The sequence below is a fragment of the Carettochelys insculpta genome, chromosome 20, assembly GCF_033958435.1.
Source record: "Carettochelys insculpta isolate YL-2023 chromosome 20, ASM3395843v1, whole genome shotgun sequence".
NCBI lineage: Eukaryota > Metazoa > Chordata > Testudines > Carettochelyidae > Carettochelys > Carettochelys insculpta.
In genome coordinates, this window is record NC_134156.1 from 25,114,428 (window position 1) to 25,133,179 (window position 18,752).

At 57.7% G+C, this 18,752-nt stretch overlaps 1 protein-coding gene across 1 annotated transcript; it reads right to left on the reverse strand.

The window, feature by feature from the left end:
• Positions 1–94: 94 nt before the first annotated feature.
• Positions 95–14,986, reverse strand: CARD14 (caspase recruitment domain family member 14). Its single transcript, XM_075014168.1, has 18 exons — positions 14,721–14,986; positions 11,909–12,079; positions 11,625–11,744; positions 11,190–11,315; positions 8,939–9,097; positions 8,615–8,746; positions 8,361–8,497; positions 7,956–8,050; positions 7,467–7,512; positions 6,589–6,778; positions 4,897–5,023; positions 4,217–4,454; positions 3,621–3,684; positions 3,207–3,318; positions 2,731–2,904; positions 2,280–2,377; positions 1,736–1,851; positions 95–942 (listed from the first exon to the last, which is right to left on the reverse strand). The coding sequence occupies exons 1-18, from the start codon at positions 14,856–14,858 to the stop codon at positions 735–737; spliced, it is 2,451 nt and encodes an 816-aa protein (XP_074870269.1). The 5' UTR covers positions 14,859–14,986; the 3' UTR covers positions 95–734.
• Positions 14,987–18,752: the final 3,766 nt, after the last annotated feature.

The following is an 18,752-nucleotide window of genomic DNA, read 5'->3' on the forward strand; positions in this document are numbered from 1 at the left end:
AAGCTGCTCCCTGCACCGGGGAGGCCGACAAAAGCATGAGGCCGGTGCAGAAAGAGACCGAAGCAGCAGCGAGGAGCGGCCTGGGAGCCCTGTCTCCCAGCGCACAGGCCCCTGACACTGTGGAGCTCTTCCTGCTGTGGCTTCAGCAGCACTGTGGGGTATTTCCCCATTTGCCAGGGAGGCTCCATGTGGCTGCAGAGGAGCTGAACCCCCCCCGCCCCGGTGCCGGCACATTTGGTTTGGTGTCACCACACCGGTGAACACCTGGGGGGGGGGGGGGTCAAGGAACACGCGACCAGTGCTGGGCACAGCAAGGTTTAACGTACACAGAAAAACGTACAGGAGTTACACAGGCCTCCTGCTCCGTCGTGGCTCCCCGCAGGGTTCAGGGCGTGCGGTGTGCAGACGTCCCAGGGAGCTGGGATACTCCCCACACAGGCAGGTTAGCGACCGCATATCCAAGAGCTAGGGCCAGTCTGGGGGACCAGGCAGTGGCCCTGGCACCGTGCAGAGGGACCTGCCCTCCCCAGGGACCCTGTGCAAAGCTGCCCCGGCTCACCCCAAGCAGCAGCCCTGTCACACAAGGGCAGAGAGCTGGGATTGAACCCAGCCACTGTCTCTCTGGATCCAGCTTAGGGGCTCGCGCAGTGCTGCCGAGTCCATCGACCCTGGGGGTAAGAGGATCTTCCAGCCCTCCCCCAGCCACACTCTTGGTTCAAATAGGCAGCCACTGCTCAGTGAAGATCTTGCTCTATCCACACAACCTTCCTCTGCTCCTCGGCAACAGCTGCGCGCACGGCCCTGACCAGCGTCTCCAGGTCACTCCAGGTGTTGGGGCCAACAGTGCCATGCAGGCAGGGCAGTTTCTCCAGCTGGGCCTCCTCCATCCGGCTGCAGTCCAGAAGCTGCTGCTCTGTCACGCCAAGGCGCTGCAGGGCCTTCCTGAAACAGAGCCAGCGATGACTCCACGAGGGGCCACTCTGAGCCATGCGACTGCAGGGAGCCAGCTGGGGCAGTGGATGGAAAACACCCATTGGCTTCTGAGAGCCAGGAGTTCACGCCCTTGGGCCGGGGCCAGAGGGAGGGATTGAACCCAGGCTCCTGGTGCTGGGGTTGCTCCCTGCTGGGCAGGGCCACTGCAATGGGCCCAGCAGTAGCCAGCAGTCAGGACTTCTGGGTTCTGGTCCCAGCTCTGGCACTGACTCAGTTCACGTTCTGTGCGCAGGCTGACCTGGGGAAGTGTTCTGAGGTTCCTTGAGATATGGAGGCCAAAGGCTTATTGCTTCAAGCAGCAGCCCCTGTAAGCTGAGCCCTTGGCTGTGGGCGCAGGAGAGATTCAGCTGCTATTGAGCGGAACATGTTTCTAATGCTGGCGCACAGCTGCACATAACATTTATTCCAGCCCTGGATGGAAAAAAACGAGGGAACCCCGGTTCTAGGCCTCGTGGTGGGCACAACGGGGAGCACCCTCCACCCCCAGCAATGCAGTGGAGAAGGACTCAGCCTGGCGAGGCTGCCGTGTGCTAGTCGAACATAAATCACTGGTGCAGCTGGCGAGGGGGTGTACTGGGGCTCATACGGGTCCCCTCCACGGGGGATATGAAGCAGGAAGGCTGGAACAGAGTGCAGTGACCAGAGCACAGGCCTAGCGCCTCATTCCCTGGAGCTGCAGCAGGAGCCATTTCCGCTGCGGGGCTGCGGGGGGCCCCGCTGTGGCCAGACAGCTGCTACGTACTTGAGCTTCTTGGCATTCTTCTCGCTGAGGGTGATGAGGAGGAGGATGGGATAGACCCCCGCGGCGTGCAGGCCTCGCACGCACTGCAGCCCCATGCCCAGCAGGCTGTGCACGTTCTAGAGGGAGCCAAGGGGAGAGCGAGGGGCTGAGGTCAGGCGGGCCCCCCCGTGCAGAAGGAGACCCCACAGCGCCTGGCGAGAGCTGTGGCCAGGATTGCACTAGAGAGATGGCCACTGATGCCAAGTCGCTCTCTGCGCCCCACGGGGGAGCTGCAAAGGGCACACGCTAGCGGGGAGCTTTGGCAGGTCTGGTGCAGCGTCTGTCCTGTCTGCTCCTAACCCAGTGGGTGGCACCCACCCCTCCCTGCAGCTCTCCCCAGGCGGGCAGCCTCAGCGTGGCAGGTCAGGACCAGAACCCCCGTCCCCTCCCGCCAGCTTTCCTACTGCGTGCTGCCTGGTCTGGCGTCCTGTTTGGGGGCCTCTCTGAGCCTTGGCTAGTCTGAGCCTGGGGTACTCCCTGCCCAGCCTCCCCGCAGCCCCAGTACCTTCTGCAGCAGCTGCTGGCACGCCAGGGTTGTGACGCTGGAGTGGCTGGGCGGCTTTGCCTTGCGCTGGGTCATGCAGTCAGCCTCACACAGGAGTCCTGGCAGGCAGCAGGGACAGGGAGGTGCCATGTGAAATAACTGAGCCTGTTTCTCAGGGAGGGGCCTCAAGGCATCTCTCCTCCCTCCTTGCAAGCAGAGGCCACGTGGGCCTCTGGGCAGTGGTTGCAGAGCTAGGAGAATGGCCCAGCAAAGCAGCACTAGCTCCAGTCCTGCTGTGACAGTGCTGGGAGGTGAACTTGGCATGGGCGCACTCAGCCCGGACTGGGCATCAACCCTGGCACCTGCATGAGCCCAGGGGAAAGGCGCCTGCGCCCAAGAGGGCCACGGCAGCAGATTGGCAACTGTGCCCAGGGGGGACATCTGTGAGCGAGAGGACGTGGCTGGGACGTACCTGAGGGGCATTTTTCAAAGCCCTTGGTGAGGCACAGCTTGTGGCTCAGGATCCTCCCCAGCAGCGTGGGCACGAGGAGGACGGGGCGGGGATGGGCCAGCTTGTGCGGTCTCACCAGCGTGTACGGCATCAGTGTGAAGCAGCTCCCGGCCCGCAGGCAGATCTGGGGGCAGTCTGGGAGGGCACATGGGACAGAGGAAGGGTCCAGTGAGCCCAGGGCACTGAAACCCCCATTACTGCCAGGCAGCTGCAGGGCTGGGTCAAGCCTGGGGAGGCGGGTGCATGGCAGCTGGCAGAGCACCTGGGATCAGCCAGCAGCTCTGTGGAGCTGATCCCACCTAAGCGCTACAGCGAGAACAACCCAGCCCTTGTTCAACAGCCAACCGCTGGAGGTCGAGGGGTGCGAGCCCTGGGATTCACCTGGCCAGCCCCAGGAGTTGGGGCCTGCCCCCGCCCAGTGCTCGCTAGCAACACACCGTCTGCCTTGTCAGGGTTGTAGACGTTACAGTCGATGGATGACCACAGAGGGCTGATCTTGCTCTTGTCGGTGCTGACGATCCGCACCAGCTTTGGCCGCCCCCCTGAAGGCTGCAGGGCAGAGAGAGGCCTTGGGTGAGCCCCTGGCTGCACAGCTGCCCCCTCCCACGGCCGGCACCAACTCAGCCAACTGTCAGCAGCTGTTGGATTGTCCCTCCTCTGGGTGAGCGCTAGCCCCTGGGTACCACCCCGCCCACAGCACAGCGTCCAGTGCCAGCAGGGCTGGTCTCCCCAGCCCCAGGGCTGCAGCATCTCTGTAGGGCCCTGCTCAGAGGGCACAGAGTGAGGATCTCCCCAGGATTCTGCATGCCGAGGGCTCTAGGCCGTGTCCCCTGCACCCCAAGTTCTGTTACCTTACAGGTAGCTGTGGTCTGCTGAGCCAGGTCCTGGATGAGGCTGATGAGCAGCTGCTGAGCCCTAGAGACCAGAAGCAGCAGACCGTGGCTTGTGAGCATGGGATTACCTAGCCACAGGCAAGTGGGGAGCCCTTCCCATGCATGCCAGGCTGCTGCAGCCACGTGCCCAAGGCTATCGAAGGGCCACTGGCTTGGAGCCAAAGAAAAGCATCAGACTGTCCAGGACACAAACAGAATAAGCTGTCCAGGCCAGAAGGGAGCCTGGCAGCACTTGGGCATGCCTGTGCCAGGCTGGAAAGGGGCATTAAATACCCTGCGGCAGCTGCCAAGGCAGCAGGAATATGACCTGTTTTAGCGTTAAGCTGGGAGACAAGACTGCAGGCCACTTGGAGGTTTCCACGCACTGCAGCGCCCAGTGCTGGGATCTCATCTGCCTGTGGAGCCCCATATGCCCCTGCAATGCCCAAGAGGAGCTGTGTCCTGCCAGGGAAATTCCCCCTTGGCTGCAGGGGACTGTGCCGCTCCCTGGCAGGGCTGTGCTGTAGGAAGGGACCAGTGCAGGCAAGCCTGGCCTAGCTGCACCGGCGACTCACTGGTAGTAGTTGGGGATGATGCCCACGTCCGTGTCCTTCATGGTGTAGGGATCAACCCGGCAGGCACTCCACTGGCTCCTGCCCTGGAACACGGTATCCGTGACGTGCAGGACGTCATCGCACTGCACCGGCAGCTCCCCCGCTGCTCTCCCGTCCAGCACCAGGTTGGCCCGGATGTAGAATGAGTCACCTGAGGTCACCACCTTTTTCTCCAGGTCGCTCACCAGCTTCTTGTAAGCTGGAGAGCAAGACAGGAGGGCAGCAGGGAGGGGTGTGTGGGGCAGGGAAGGGAGGATGCAGCAGGGCGTGGGGCAGGGAGGGGCACGTGGGGCCAGGCGTGGGGCAGGGAGGGGTGCATGGAGCAGGAGAAACTGGGGCAGATGCGGGATTACAGCACGGGGACCGCAGCAAGGAGAGGCGGGGCAGGATGTTGGGTGTAGGGGCGGACGTGTCAATGAGCAGTAGGTGCCTCAGGGGACCCCTTGGCAGAAGGCTGCAGCCCCGTCCCATCGCACATGGCTGGCAGGAGCCAGCGATGGTGGATAGATGCAGGCTGAGGACCCAAGAGCAACACAGAGTCCTGCCTCCCTGCTTCAGAGCCCAGCAGCTGGTGGTGTTTTGGGCAGGTTTGTGGAGCTGAGTCTGTGGCCAAGCCTGGGGCAGGCTGGGGGAGCCCTTACCCTCCATGTTCATTTGGACAGACAGGCAGCAGAAGCCATTCACCCTCTTCAGGACCCAAAGTGCCTCCTCCAGGGTCGCGTCTTCCAGGATGGCCTTGAATGCTGGGTCTGTGACCTCGTAATCCACCTGCGGGGGACCAGGTGCAGAGTGCCAGCTGGTCTTAGCAGAGACGCTCCAGGCCTGCAGCCCTGTCCCAGGCATGGGAGAGACCCTCCTCTGGGGACAATGGAGGGCTGGGGCCAGGGATTCAGGGCCATGGGGGCAGAAGCGGAGACCCGGCTATTCAGGAGTGAATTGGAAGGTCTAGCAGACCATTTGCCCGCAGCCGGTGCCATTAGGCACTAGCATGCCAGCTGCAAGGCAAACCTCCGATTGAGTGGGTCCAACTGGTCTGTTACCTGGGGTCTGGACACCAGCCCCCCCCTCCAAGTGCAGTGAACAGACACTTGCGAGCCTTTGGCACGTCACTCCCGCTTCCCCCAGCAAACTGCAGCCAGCCCGGAAGGGTGTGGGGGACAACCCCGCAGAAGGACCCAGCCCCTTAGCGCGAGAGGCGGAAGCTGATCTCCTTGCAGAGCGTGAGAGACAGGGTAAAGGGAGAGGCCTGGGCTTGGGGGATGGGTCCAGGTCTGGCCATCTCGCTGTAAGAAGTTTGGAGACAGCCCAGAGAAACCCTGGGGCGGAAGGAGAGGTTAAACCCGGGGCTTGGTTAGTCCTAAGGAGAGACACCCGAGGGGGACCTGCCAGCAGTCTGCAGGGGTAGGGCGCTGAGTACTGCGCTTCCTTGGGGGCCAGGCAGAGTTTGGCTGGGTGGTGGAGAAGCCTTTCCAACCCTAAGGCCAGCTCAGCACGGAAGAGGCCTCTGCAGGAGGCGGCGGCCCTGCGCCCTGGGAGGTTTCTGAGAGGGGTTGGCCAGCCTGGGTGCTGGAGGTGAACCTGGGCCTTTGTTCCTCAGGGCAGGGGCAAAGCACATGGCTCTCGAGGGCTCCCCAAGCTTCATTGTCTGGGATTGTGCTGGAGCTGGGATGCAGCCAGGTGTAAGCCCGGCTGGAGTGAGACCCTGTCAGTCAGGATCTTGGCGCCTCCTCAGAAGAGCAGCACTTTGAACGGCTCTGCACCCCGAAGACACCGAGCTCAGAACATAAGAACATAAGAATGGCCATACTGGGTCAGACCAAAGGTCCATCAAGCCCAGCATCCCATCTGCCGACGGTGGCCAATGCCAGGTGCCCCAGAGAAGGAGAACAGAAGACAAGTGATTTATCTCCTGCCATCCATCTCCTGCCCTTGTTATGAAGGCTAGGGCACCATACTTTATCCCTGGCTAATAGCTATTTATGGACCTGACCTGCAAAAATTTATCAAGCTCTTTTTTAAACCCTAATAGAGTCCTGGCCTTCACAGCCTCCTCCGGCAAGGAGTTCCACAGGTTGACTGTGCGCTGTGTGAAGAAAAATTTCCTTTTATTAGTTTTGAACCTACTACCCATCAATTTCATTTGGTGTCCCCTAGTTCTTGTATTATGGGAAAAGGTAAATAATTTTTCTATATTCACTATATTCACTATATTCACTCAGACCTTGGTTCTGGGCATTACTCGGAGGCTACGCACCTGCAGACTTGTGTGAGGAAGTAAAGAGACAGGCTGAGGGGAGGGGGCACAGGCAGACAGGGGAGGCCAAGCCCCTTACCACCATGATCTGATTGCCTGGGGCCAGAGACATCTCGTCAGCCACAGAGCCAGGAGTGACCTCGTGAATGAAGATGCCCGTCTGGTTCCCGCCGATGATGCTGATCTGCTCCAGCAGGGCGTTGCCGTGGAAGGCAATGGTGGTGACGCGGCTCAGGATCCGCCGCGCCGGCCGCCGGCGAATGGGTGTGCTGGGTGGGGGGGAAGGGTGACGCAGTGGAAACGGAACCAGTTCGCACAGCCCCTCCCCCAGCTTGCATCACCCTGCCCGCAGTGTTATTACTTGGCAGGGGTTCGAGAGGTGACACTGGGAGCTCAGCTGTTCCCCTCTGTGCTGAACACAGTACAAGGGGGCGACAAGGAACCAGCATGAGCCGGAGGCCAAGCTTGATATGTGTCAAGTTTTGCCAGGGCTCAGCCCCAGCACCTCAATCAGCAGCATTAGCACCGTGCGCAGGGGCACGCAAGGTGGGACCTCATGCCCTGGAACTTGTGTGCTGCAGCCAGCAGCTGTCCTGCCGTTCACCCTGCCATGCACTACTCCAACAGCAGCATCCTGGGTGGAGACAAAGCACTGCATGCTGGGTCTGCGGCCTCCCTGGGCTGCTCCTCCCACGCAAAGGGAGAGAATCCCCAGTCTGCCCACGGGAGGAGAGCTGGGTTGGGCCTTGGAGTTCAGGGCAGGAGCTTCTCCAGTTTGAGCTCAAAGCCAGCTGGCTCTCAGCTCAGGCTGTGAAGGAGACACAGTCTCTCTCTCCCTCTCTGTAAGTTGTCTAGGTGCCACTCCACGGTACAGTGCCCCACAGCCAGGAGGCGTGTGGGGGACGCCTCACAGCCCTCTCCTCTGGCCTCCCCTCCCCAAACGGTAGCTCGACATACCTCTCCGAGGCAGATGGGTCTAAGTCGAGCGGCCGGACGGCGTCATCTGAAACCAGTTGGAATGAGTGGAGGCAAAAGGACAAGCGGAGGAGGATGAAAACCCCTGTGACAGGTCCCTTGCCTCAGCAGCGCGCCCTTCCCCACCCTCAGGCATGCGGCACTCCCTGCGGCTGGCAGCCTGGGCAGGGTCCGTTGCTAGCACCACACGCACACAGCTGGTGAGCTGAGATCAGCTCGCCCTGGACACACCTATGGCCCCTGGAGCCTCCTGCGTCCATCTGCTGGAGCCCTTGTGGGGATGGCCCTGAGCTGGGCTCCGCAGTGGGGTTCCCAGGCTGGGGGTCACTGTGACCCTGTTAATGCATCACCTGGAGGGGGAGGGATAGAGAAGACTGACAAAGCAAAGCCGTGAGACCCTCAAGCTGCTCATGGGAACAAGATGCTTGAGCTGCACCCCTGGGTCAGGCCAGCGCAGAAGGAAACACCCACCATCCTTCTCCACCATCTCATACTCCAAGCTGGACGACTCCACCTTCTCCCCTGCAACCAGACTGAAATCCACCTCCAGGAATTCCTGGGAGCTGCTGCAAGGGACAGGAGAGAGAGGACCAGGCAGCTCAGCTTGCAGTGAACCACTCTTTCCCACAGCATCCAGCTGCCCACGTGCACAGCTAGAGGGAGGCAGAGGCCACCTGGCCCAAGAAGGATGGGTTGCAAACAGCCCTGGCTAGTGATTAAAGGGTCTGGGGGCAATGCCAGGCAGACACCCTGCAGCACAAGCAGCCCTCTTCCCCACTCAGCACAGCATGCACTGCTAGCAACAACGCAAGCCAGGGTTGCAGCATAAACCCTGCAGAGGCCGATGGGGCCGGGGAAGCTCCAGTGCAGCCGTACCTCCTGGAGAAGGAGCTCTCCAGGCACTCCAGCGTGGCTCTCCTCTGCAGAGAGTGCTTGCAGGGTGGGACAGGGCTGCAGGACCGGAAGCTGTCTGGCAGCTGGTGACTTGACCTCACTCCAAAATCTGAGCACGGCTGCAAGGGAAGGAGGCAGGATGGCCATTGCTAAGCTCTCCGCCCATTCCCATGGGAGCTGCGGGGGCAATGGAGGGGCCTTCCCAGGGCTGGGGATGACACGAAGAGGCTCCCCACCTCGGACACGCTGAGGCTGTCCAGGCTGTCACTCCCAGGGCAGAGGGCGCGCATGCGCACCAGCCGCTGCTTCCTCTTTGGCCACTGCTCCACCAGCTCCAGGCTCACGAGACCCTCTTCCCCCTTCATCTGCTGAGGAAGCACACGGCCCAGAACGGGTTCAGAGACGGCCTGGCCAAGACGGGATCCCCGCATGTGCCCTTTGCTCTCAGAGCCACATCTCCTGGGGGGTCTTGGCCAGTGGCCAAACAGCTGTGGTCTGGTTCCTGGGCTGGGCTGGATTTCATAGTGCCCCAGGGCTGTGCCAGGGCTCCCATCTCTCACCTCATGAACCCCGCTGCTCAGCTCCACCTGCTGCTGACTGGCCTGCTTCCTCAGCTCACAGAGCTGGTCTGTCAGCTCAAACACCTTCCTGCGGAGGGAATCCTTCTCCAGCAGGTTCTGGGAGCTCTCCAGCTGGGCTGCATCCCTCGCGCTGTATGCCTGGGGAGACAAACTCCCATCAAGGCCTGGAGATTGGGAGCAAAGTGCCTGTCACCCACCCCAAGTCTTTATGAATATGTATAACATGAAACCCCTTTAGGAAAAATGCATTGTGTAACACGTCATTTTTAAAGGTTCCATCTGCTGAATGTTTGTGTATATTCCATTGGTGCCATGTGGCAGTCTTGGGTGTGACGTTAGAAATAGGACTTGTGAATCTGTTTATAATTCTAAATGTGCTAATGAGGCCATTACTGATACTCTTGGAAACATAACAGCTCAGTACTCCAAGTTATGATCTGTAAATTGTTTTGCTTTCCTGTAAGCCCAAACTGTGGTTGGTCCTAAAACAAAAGCAGCCATCCTGTAGCACTTTAAAGACTAACAAAAAATTCATTAGGTGATGAGTTTTCATGGGACAGACCCACTTCTTTGGAGCTGGAAAATCCTGATAAATGATAACTGAGACCAAGAGAATTTAACAGAAAAGTAGAAAAAATGAAATAAAAACCGACAAATCAGCTACATAGGACAGAAGGCGGGAGAGGGGGGAGAAAAATATTTTCTGTAAGTGCCTATTAAGTTAAATGGGCTTCCTGGGATCCCTGCGAATATCAAAGGTGGGGAATCTGTCCTTGTAATGTGTAAGGTAATTGATATCTTTGTCGAGTCCAAGGTGAAAAGTGCCAAACTTGAGACTGAATTCCAATTCAGATATCTCCCTTTGTAAACTGGTGTGAGAGTCTTGCTGTTTTAGAATACAGACTTAAGTTTTGAATGCTAAGATCTGCTAGATTGAAATACTCACTGACAGGTTTATGTGTATTCAGATTCCTCATGTCTGATTTGTGTCCATTTATTCTTTGGCAAAGTGATTGTACAGTTTGTCCAATATACATAGCAGAGGGGGCATTGCTGGCACATTATGGCATATATCCTATTGGTGGAAGTGCAGGAATATGAGCCCCTGATCATGTAACTGACGTGGTTAGGTCCAGTGATGGTGTCTCCGGCGTAAATATGTGGATAGAATTGGCAACAGGGTTTGTTGTAGGGAAAAGTTCCAGGATTAGTATTTCTGTGGTTTGATGTGTGGTTGCTAGTGAGAATTTTCCTGAGGCTGGGCGCTTGTCTGTAGGAAAGGACATGTCTGTCACCCAGGGCCTGTGAGAATGCAACATTATGCTCCCATAAAGGTTGTAGGCTGGCAACAATGCGTTTGAGGGGTTTGAGCTGGGGGCTATAGACGACAAGTGGTGTTCTGATATTAACATTCTTGGGCCTATCTACAAGTAGCTGGTGCCTGGGTATTCGTCTGGCCCTGTCAATCTATTTTTTCACTTCTCCAGCTGGGTAATTAAGTTTTAGACAAGCCTGGTAGAGATCTTGAAGTTTTTGGTCCCTGTCAGTAGGACTGGAGCAGCTGCGGTTGCATCTAAGGGCTTGACTATAAGTGATGGATCGCGTGGTGTACACTGGATGGAAGCTGGAGGCATTTAGGTAAGAGTAGCAATCAGTGGGTTTCCGGTAGAGTGTGGTAGTGATTTGGCTATGGGTGATTTGTACTGTGGTGTCCAGGAAATGGGTCTCTTATGTGGAATGGTCAAGGCTGATTGAGAAATGGGGGACAGGGTAAAAAAGCCCTAGCTACACACCGGGGCACTCAGCTAGCCTGCTGAGACAGCCCCACAGCACATGGGAGCGGCCACAGGGCTCCAAGCTCAGCCACAAGCCTGGCCAACTAACTCTTCACTCACTGTAGACTGATAGACCGCCAGGACCATGTACCTGACCTCCTGCATGGCATGGCCAAAGACGGCCCCCAGAGTCAGTCCATGCACGTGGGACCTTCTTGGTCAGCCAAAGGGTTCGAACCAGTGACCTGCAGCCCTGACCGCACCAGCAGCTACAGCGGGTGCCAAAGAGCATCAGCTCTGTAGGAGGGACCGTACCAGAGTCACATCCTCTGTGGAGCAGGCCCAGAGGTGAGACGCCTGAGGAGGGGTTACACATGCAGTCTGCTGCTCCCATCCAGAGAGGGCTCCATCCCCACCCAGTCAGACAGGTGGGCAGGGACCCTCCTTCCTGCTACCTGATCCCGCTCCTTCTGCAGCTCCGCCACCTGCAGCTGGAAGGCGCTGATCTTCTCCTTGTAGATCTCACAATCCACTTTCCTCTTGTTGCACTCGATCAGGGTGTGCTCCTTCTCCTCCCAGTACTGAGCAGGACACAGACCAACAGGGGCAGCAGGCTCAGGAGGGAGCCAGCCCCCAACCCGGAAGGAGACAGGTCCTGGATCTGGTCTCCCCAGATTACCTGCAGCCCCCCAAGAATTGCTCTGGCACCCTGGGCAGACCTCCATGCTGCGTTCCAGGCAGGGCTTAGTGGGGCCGGCCAGACAAGCACCCCGTGGTGTAGGGAGGCTTTGTCTTGGGGCCCCTCCCCTCTGCAGGGGCTCTACCCCGCTCCCGCTGGGCACAGCAGGTTACCAGTAAGTAGCCCAGTCCCTCGGCCTGGCCATGCTGACCTGCTTGCTCTGATGTTCAGCCACCACCGCCCGCTCCCTCAGCGAGTGGATGCGATTGAGGAGATCCTGCTTGCCCTCCAGGGCCTCATCCAAGCTCTGCTCCAGGATATCTTTCTGCACCTGGTCAAGCACACCAGCTGGTTAGCAGGGCCCTGACGGGGTTAGCAACGATGCTGGTGCCAGGCAGATCTAGGGGGCTCTGTCTCCAGCAACCCCACTTCATGCCTTGCACCTGTGGGTCATTGCCTGACACCAGGAAGGAGGTGGGAAGAGGGTGACTTTACCAGGCTGAACGTCTCCAGCTCCATCAGCGATCGGAGCTTCTCGTTTTCCTCCCGCAGCTGCAGCAGCTCATCTGTTGGCGGCTGCTGGTCACTAGGCACACGCAGGGACCTCTCCTTCTCGCAGTAGGACTCCATCTGGGCTCGCTGCAGCTTCTGCTTCATCAGGTAGAGCTGCCAAGGGACAAGGAGAGCAGAGGTTCCTAGTAGAACGTGCAGCAGCCTCAGGCCAAGTAAACTGCGCCCGGAGCAGTCACTGTGCTTTCTGTGCACATAACACAGCAGTTCTGGAAACACAACTAGGGATCATGGGCTAGACTCTAACCCCCAACTTCACACCGAGCTGAGCAGACAAGAGAGGCCTGCTTGGCTTTGGAAAGGAAACACCCTCCCATCACCCCTGGATCATAACTGCGGGCCAGGGGGCAGTGATCTAGAACACGGCACGCCACTGGCTCTAGAACCCAGGATTTTACATCAGCGTGGAAAGAGACTTGGTCATTCACTCTAGAACCCAGCCCAGCCTTACACCCTTCACTTTAGCGCACATATCCTGCCCTTTGTTCTAGATTGCCATCTGCTGTCTTGGCCAGGGGCCATGTTTACGTCACGCTGACGCAGAAAAGGAAAGTGACTCTGAGCCAGCTATTTCAGCAAGCCTGCTTGCTATTCTGGTACTAAGGTGCTGCCTTCAGAGCTGACGGGCAAAATGCTGGGGATGTCATTCCTCCAGGTTGCCTGAAGGGCTCTTGGCGTCAGTCTGGAGCAGTATTTCCCAAGCGGTTTTTCTGCCCAGGGTTCCGCAAAGTGAAAACAAGGGTTCCACAAGAAAATTCCATGCCTGTAATATTTTATGATTTAAAAATTATAATTAATATTTAAGCATCTATGAATTTTATTAAAAGTAACTTTCATTTGTTTGCCAGGATAAGTGTCTCTGGCTGTGTCTACACTAGTCCAAATCTTTGAAATGGCCATGCAAATAGCCATTTCGAAGATTACTCATGAGGTGCTGAAATACATATTCAGCGCCTCATTAGCATACAGATAGAAATAAGGGGATTTCGAAGTTCCTGGGGTCCTTTGGAAAAGGAGGCCTGTCTGGACGCGCTGCACGGCGGTGAAAAGCAGCAATTCTGAAGAGCTGCGGCCAGCGGTATGCTAATGAGGTGCTGAATATGTATTTCAGCGCCTCATTAGTAATCTTCGACATGGCCATTTGCATGGCCATGCTGAAGATTTGGGCTAGTGTAGACATAGCCCCTCAGTGATGTCAGCTTAGCCAGAGAGCGGGGACAATGATGTCACTTCTCAGCGCTGTCCGCGCAGTCAGTGGCGCAAGTGCCTGTAAATCCCTGAACTCGCTCGATTGCTGCGGACGGCCAATTAATACGAGCCCGTAAAGAAGCTTCTCCAATTACATTTTGGAGCAGCTGACGTCAAGACTATTCGGCTTTATCAAGGCTCGCGATTCGTCAGTCGTTATCCTTCGCCAGCACATACTTGTGCGAAACTGCATTCTCGAATTACGCCGCAACAAAACCGGAACACGGAAAGCGACTGAATGCCATGCCAGATATGCAAACGCAACTTTCCAATAGGAAACCAAACATGAAAAGAATTCGCCAAGAAAAGAAGAAAAACCACTCTTGGCATCGAACACAGCCGATATAACGCAGCTTCACTTTTGAGCTTTATTTTTCGCACATACTAAATGTGATTTTGGTTTTTAAATATGTGCAATTAAACTAAATGTTGAGCTCCTGACCTTGTCTGGCATTTGTTTATCATGATCCTGACTGATTTGTGGTCTACTTTTCCAGCTCCCTCGGTAAGGCTGTTGTTAGGGGTCCCACAAAATTCTTGCGAGATTAAAAGGGTTCTGTGGCTGAATAAAATGGGGAAACACTGCTCTGGAGGGGGGTTGCCAGGCTGGGGTGGGCACATTCTTGCAGCTTTCGTCCCATAACAATCTTCAGTCGATCTTGTGATTCCAGGAGGCTGCAGCATATGGAGGGCAGCAAGTCTGCTCTGGGGGAGCGAAAGTCCACACCCAGCTGCCTTTCTGCTTTGATTCATTTGACTTTAATTTCCCCAGGGTGGAAGCAGGAACTCATGGGAAAGACACGAGGTGCCCAGGGACATGGTATGCCAGGAGGACAACACGTTCCGCCCCAGAGCCAGACCACAGCAATGGTGTATGGCACTGAACATCCCTGGGCACAGCCCCACACTGCAGCAGGGCAAAGAGAAAAGGGAAGCCCAGTTCACACACTCTGGGGGCCCCAGGTGCAAATCAGGGTCACCCTCGTACAGTGCGCCCACTGCCCCCGGCGGTCCGCATGCACCACAGTGGGGAGGCCAGGTGTGCGTGGCTGGACACTGGCCCAGGCACCAGCCATCTCTCAGCAGTGCCCAAGAGGCCTAGGGGAGGAGAAGGGTGGAGATCTGTTCCCTGCTAGGCCCTGGGGGAAGAAGCGTGCACTGCGCTGTTGCCAGTGGCTTGTCAGGGGCTCGAGTTGGGGTCTGGATATCCAGACCAACGAGTACTCGTATTAACGAGGCGTTAACGAGGTAGAGCCAGACAGCCCCAGGGGCTCCCTGGCCCAGTGCCCCAGCGAGCCTTGGGGGACGCCAGCTCTTTAGCAGCAGGACTGCTGGGGCAGCTGGCGTGCCAGACCCGGGGCCAGATATCAGCAAGGGTGAAGAGCTAACCCAGCCAGTGGGCCAGCCGCTCCCAGTGAGAAGGCCCTGGGGTGCTGCTGCTGGGGGAAGGTCCCTGGGGCCTCCCGGAGTGGCGTGGGGCTGTGCTCACCTCCTCTTGCAGGCCCTGGCTCCGGGTGATGGCCAGGTCCTTCTCCTGCAGGGCATTGGTGTAGTGCATGGACAGGTTGTACTTCTCGTCCTTCAGCTTCAGCAGCTCATGGAAATGGGAGCTGACTTCCCTCTTCATGCGGCTGTGCTCTGCCTCGATGCCCCGCAGGCGCTTGTTCTGGGCCTCCAGCTGTGCCACCTGGTCCTGCAGCCGGCGGCAGCGGTGCAGCAGAGCCGCCTTCTGGTGCTTCTCCTGGGTCAGCTCCTCCTGCAGGCTGTTCACCGCCTTCGCCAGGCACTCGGTCAGCTTGGAGGTCTCGATCAGGCCTGTGGAGAGGGGAGATTAGCTCAGGCCTGCGTGAAGCAGCCAAGACCTTCTGGGCCCACTCCCCCTCCTCCTGTGCTGGAGCTCCTGTGTGCTGAAGGCTGCCGCGCAGGCGCTGAACCCCGACCCCCTGCTCAGTCCTGACAGCAGCAGGACTTGGCCCTGGTTCACTTCCTGGAGGCCCGAGCAGGGCTCTGCCAGTCCCAGCTCCATGCTCCCCAGAGGAGGAAGGCGGGAGGGCAGGGCGATTTACAGCAGGCATGGAACAGCGGCGGTCATGAGTTTTTCAGGGTGCAGGACATGCATGTAATGAAGTGACAGTGCCTGTCCCAGAGGTGCCCTTTGCTAACCCCATCGCTCTGCCCTGCCCCACAAGCTGGGACCAGTGCGCTCGGCCAGTAGCAACATGATACAGGTTGACCCCTTCTGACCTGGCCCTCTCTTGTCTGGCAACATCCATAATCCGGCATGATTTCAGTTAGCCAAACAACCTCTTCTCATGGGTGTGGCCACGTTTCCTGTGATCCCGTAAAGTTGGTTTCCAGCCCCCAGTCCTGGCTCTCAGTGTTCTGTGCTGTTATTTAGCTGTAATTTACCCCTAACCGTCTCCTAAGGGCCCAGCCTGCGGTGGAAGTGTTGGTGACGTGCTAGGAAATATTGACGTCCTGTGGTCTAGCAAATTTTCTTGGCAGCACTGGTCAGACCTCGAGGGTGCCAGACGAGAGAGCTTCAACCCAATGTAGCAGGGCATTTTATGGGCACAGGTTACTTCTCCTCCATCACAGGGTGATGGTGTGACCTGTGTCCAAGCAGTGCCACGATTACAATTGCCATGCGCCGGTGGAACAGCCAGCACCAGGCCACAAAGCTGGGCAGTAGAACAAGTTAGGAAACATGCTCCTGCTCTCTTCCCTGTGAGGGCTCACGGCTGGGGGTTCCCCTTACAGCTGGCCTGGCTCACGGCCAGCTCTGGCCACACGGGCAGGCTTACCACTAAAGTTGTTGAGGTCAATGGATGCCTCCAGGCCAGTTATCAGGGTGTAGGTGTCGGGGCTGTGCAGTTTCAGGCTTTCCAGGAAGGCCAGGGCTCCGTTCTTCCCCCGGGTTTTCAGAAGATCCAACATGTGACCTAGAGGTGGGTTTGAAAAACGCAGGCATGCTGTCCGCAGGCCTGGCAGAACCAAGCATGGCCCCGGGGCCAGACTTCCATAGCTGGGCTGTGGACACAGGTACCCCCACTAAGACCCTCCCAGTTTTCATCTCCAACCGGCATCTGGCAGGATGGGTGGCCCTGCCTGGCTCTGTAGCTCTCCCTGGCTCTGGCTCAAACCCATGGCCTCTAGTTACCTGGTGCAGCGTAAAGAGAGACAAACAGAAGCGACAGGGGCCTGCAGCACAATGGTGGGGCTGACTGTCTGCCCAGGTCTACTTGCAGGCTCCCACCCAGGCACAGCACAAGCTACAGCAGAGCAAGTCCAGCTGCGAGCTTCCCAGAGGTGGTGAACGCAGTGAACAGGGACCAAGCAGAGCCTGGTTCCCAGCATGGCCTGCTGGGGAGAGAGGTCCCACCCTGGGCACTGCACTGGGAGCTGCTGACAATATCAGAGGGCTGCAGGTGGAAGCAGACCCCTTTGTGCAACCAGGAGACCTCTCAGAAATCACCTGTCTGCTACAGTCTCCATTAGCACCGGCAGCGAGGCCAGCACTGAGGTTAGTGCACTGCCAGGCAGGTGACCCTGGTCCCAGCGCTGGGCCCAGCCTCTCGTTCCCTGCAGGAAGAGGTGGCGCACGCAGGCCCATCCAACCTGCCACCATCACAGGGAACCTCTCAGTCTGTGGCTGTGACCTGAGCCCTCTGGGAAAAGCCCCTGTCCCAACCACTCACCCACTCTCATGGCGCTGTTGGTGAACTGGGGGCCATGCAGAACCTCCTCCTCATCCAGCTGGTCCAAGACCTTGGCCTGGCGCAGGTAGGGGGTGAGCCGGTTCGGGCAAGTGCTGCGCACGATCCGATAGCGATGGCTCTCCAGAATCTCCCAGAGCTGCTCCTCATCCAGGTCCCGGAGCTCCGTGTCTGCCTGGCTAGAGGCTGCCATGGCAGGGGCCTGAGGAGGCAGCGGTGGGAGGGAAGTGACAAAGAGGGAAGAACAGAAGAGAGGAGAGAACTGGGGGCGCTGCATCCGGGCTGCCAGGAGGACCTGCTGGCCCGTTAGTTATTTTTGCTGAAACAGACTAAGGCACCCACCCCCGAGGCCTGTGACTATGGAAGTGAAGCAATAGGGTTAGTTTAAATCTCTGCGTTGTGAAGGCTCTCCAAGCACCCGGAAGGAAGGCCCTGAAAATAGCGAGTCACAGGCTGGAGGAAGGAACGAAGGAGAACTGACAGCTGGGTCAAAGCCCCACTCGAGAACCAAGGAAAGGGTCTCAGCAGGTGACCGCTGATGGACAAGGGTGACCACCAATAGCCCCTCTAGTTTTTGCCATCCATGAGTGGAATAAATGTTGTTGTGTGCACCACGGCATGTGCACCAGCAGTAGAGACACACACTGCTGCTGGCTGCAGTGAATCTGGGCGCTCTGCTCACCAGCTGGGCAGCACCTGACTCTCTCCTGGGCAGTTGCCCAAGCGCTCAGCTTACAGAGAACCCTGTTGACCACAAGTGGCCACTGGCCAAGGACACATTTGCCAGCTCAAGGGTCCAAAAATCATTCTGCTGGCTCCTCGTGCTGGAGCAAGCCAAGATGGGGCAGTTTTCCCTCAGCCTAGCCTGGCTGTCAGTTGACTTCACATGCGGCTGAACACGTTACTGAACTGGGTGCAGGGCTGGCTGATTTTTAGGCACAGTTAGGGCGATTGTATAAAGTGCCATTTGGCCCTGGGGTTTCATAAAGACGTCTGTGAATCAATCAGCATCTGACACTCTCCCACAACACTATTCCTCATTTCCAATAGTTCTAACAATGCCAGCCGACAGGCAGGTACACGCTGCTGCTCTGTCGTCTCTAGCAGTTAGCATGCTGCACCCCAGAGGCGGCTCCCTCCCAGTGTCGGGGATTTTGACGCAGTCTGCACAGACTGTCCTTGCTGTTATTAGAGTGAGCTGCATGCACGTCCCTGTACAAACAAGCTGCAGAGATGGGCACCGCCACACTCCCCACCTAAGGCACCTCCATTCTTAGGCCTGTCAGACCAGGAGGCATCAGACGACCCTAAAATACCCAGCAAGTCTCATCTGCCCATGCTTCCGGCCCCTGGCTCACGTATGTCCAACGGTTCTTGCCCAGTTATTTGGAGCAGGGAAAACCCGGAGAAGCAAGAAGAAAGTGATGCTATTTGAACAGTGAGAAACAGCTTCCTCCCCTAGAGCAGGGCTCAGCAACCCCTGGCACAGGCGCCCACACTGGGGCGTGAGCCAATTTTCATTGACATGTGAGGCGGGAGCTCAGCTCCGCCCCTCCACCCTCTTGCAGCCAGGAGCTGGCTCAAAGCCACCCACGTGTGGATTAACAAAAGACCAGCTACGGCTACCAGCCACCACCTCAGTGGGAAAGCACTGCAGCTTTAGTTCTTAATGGAGCTGCTGTAAGTAGGACTGTTAGTGACTTTAAAAAGTGTCACTGGCATTCGGCCCAGACGTGGAAGTCAAACTTTGGCCCTCTGCCTTGGAAAGGTTGCTGACCCCTGCCCTAGAGCTTCAGGAGGAGGCG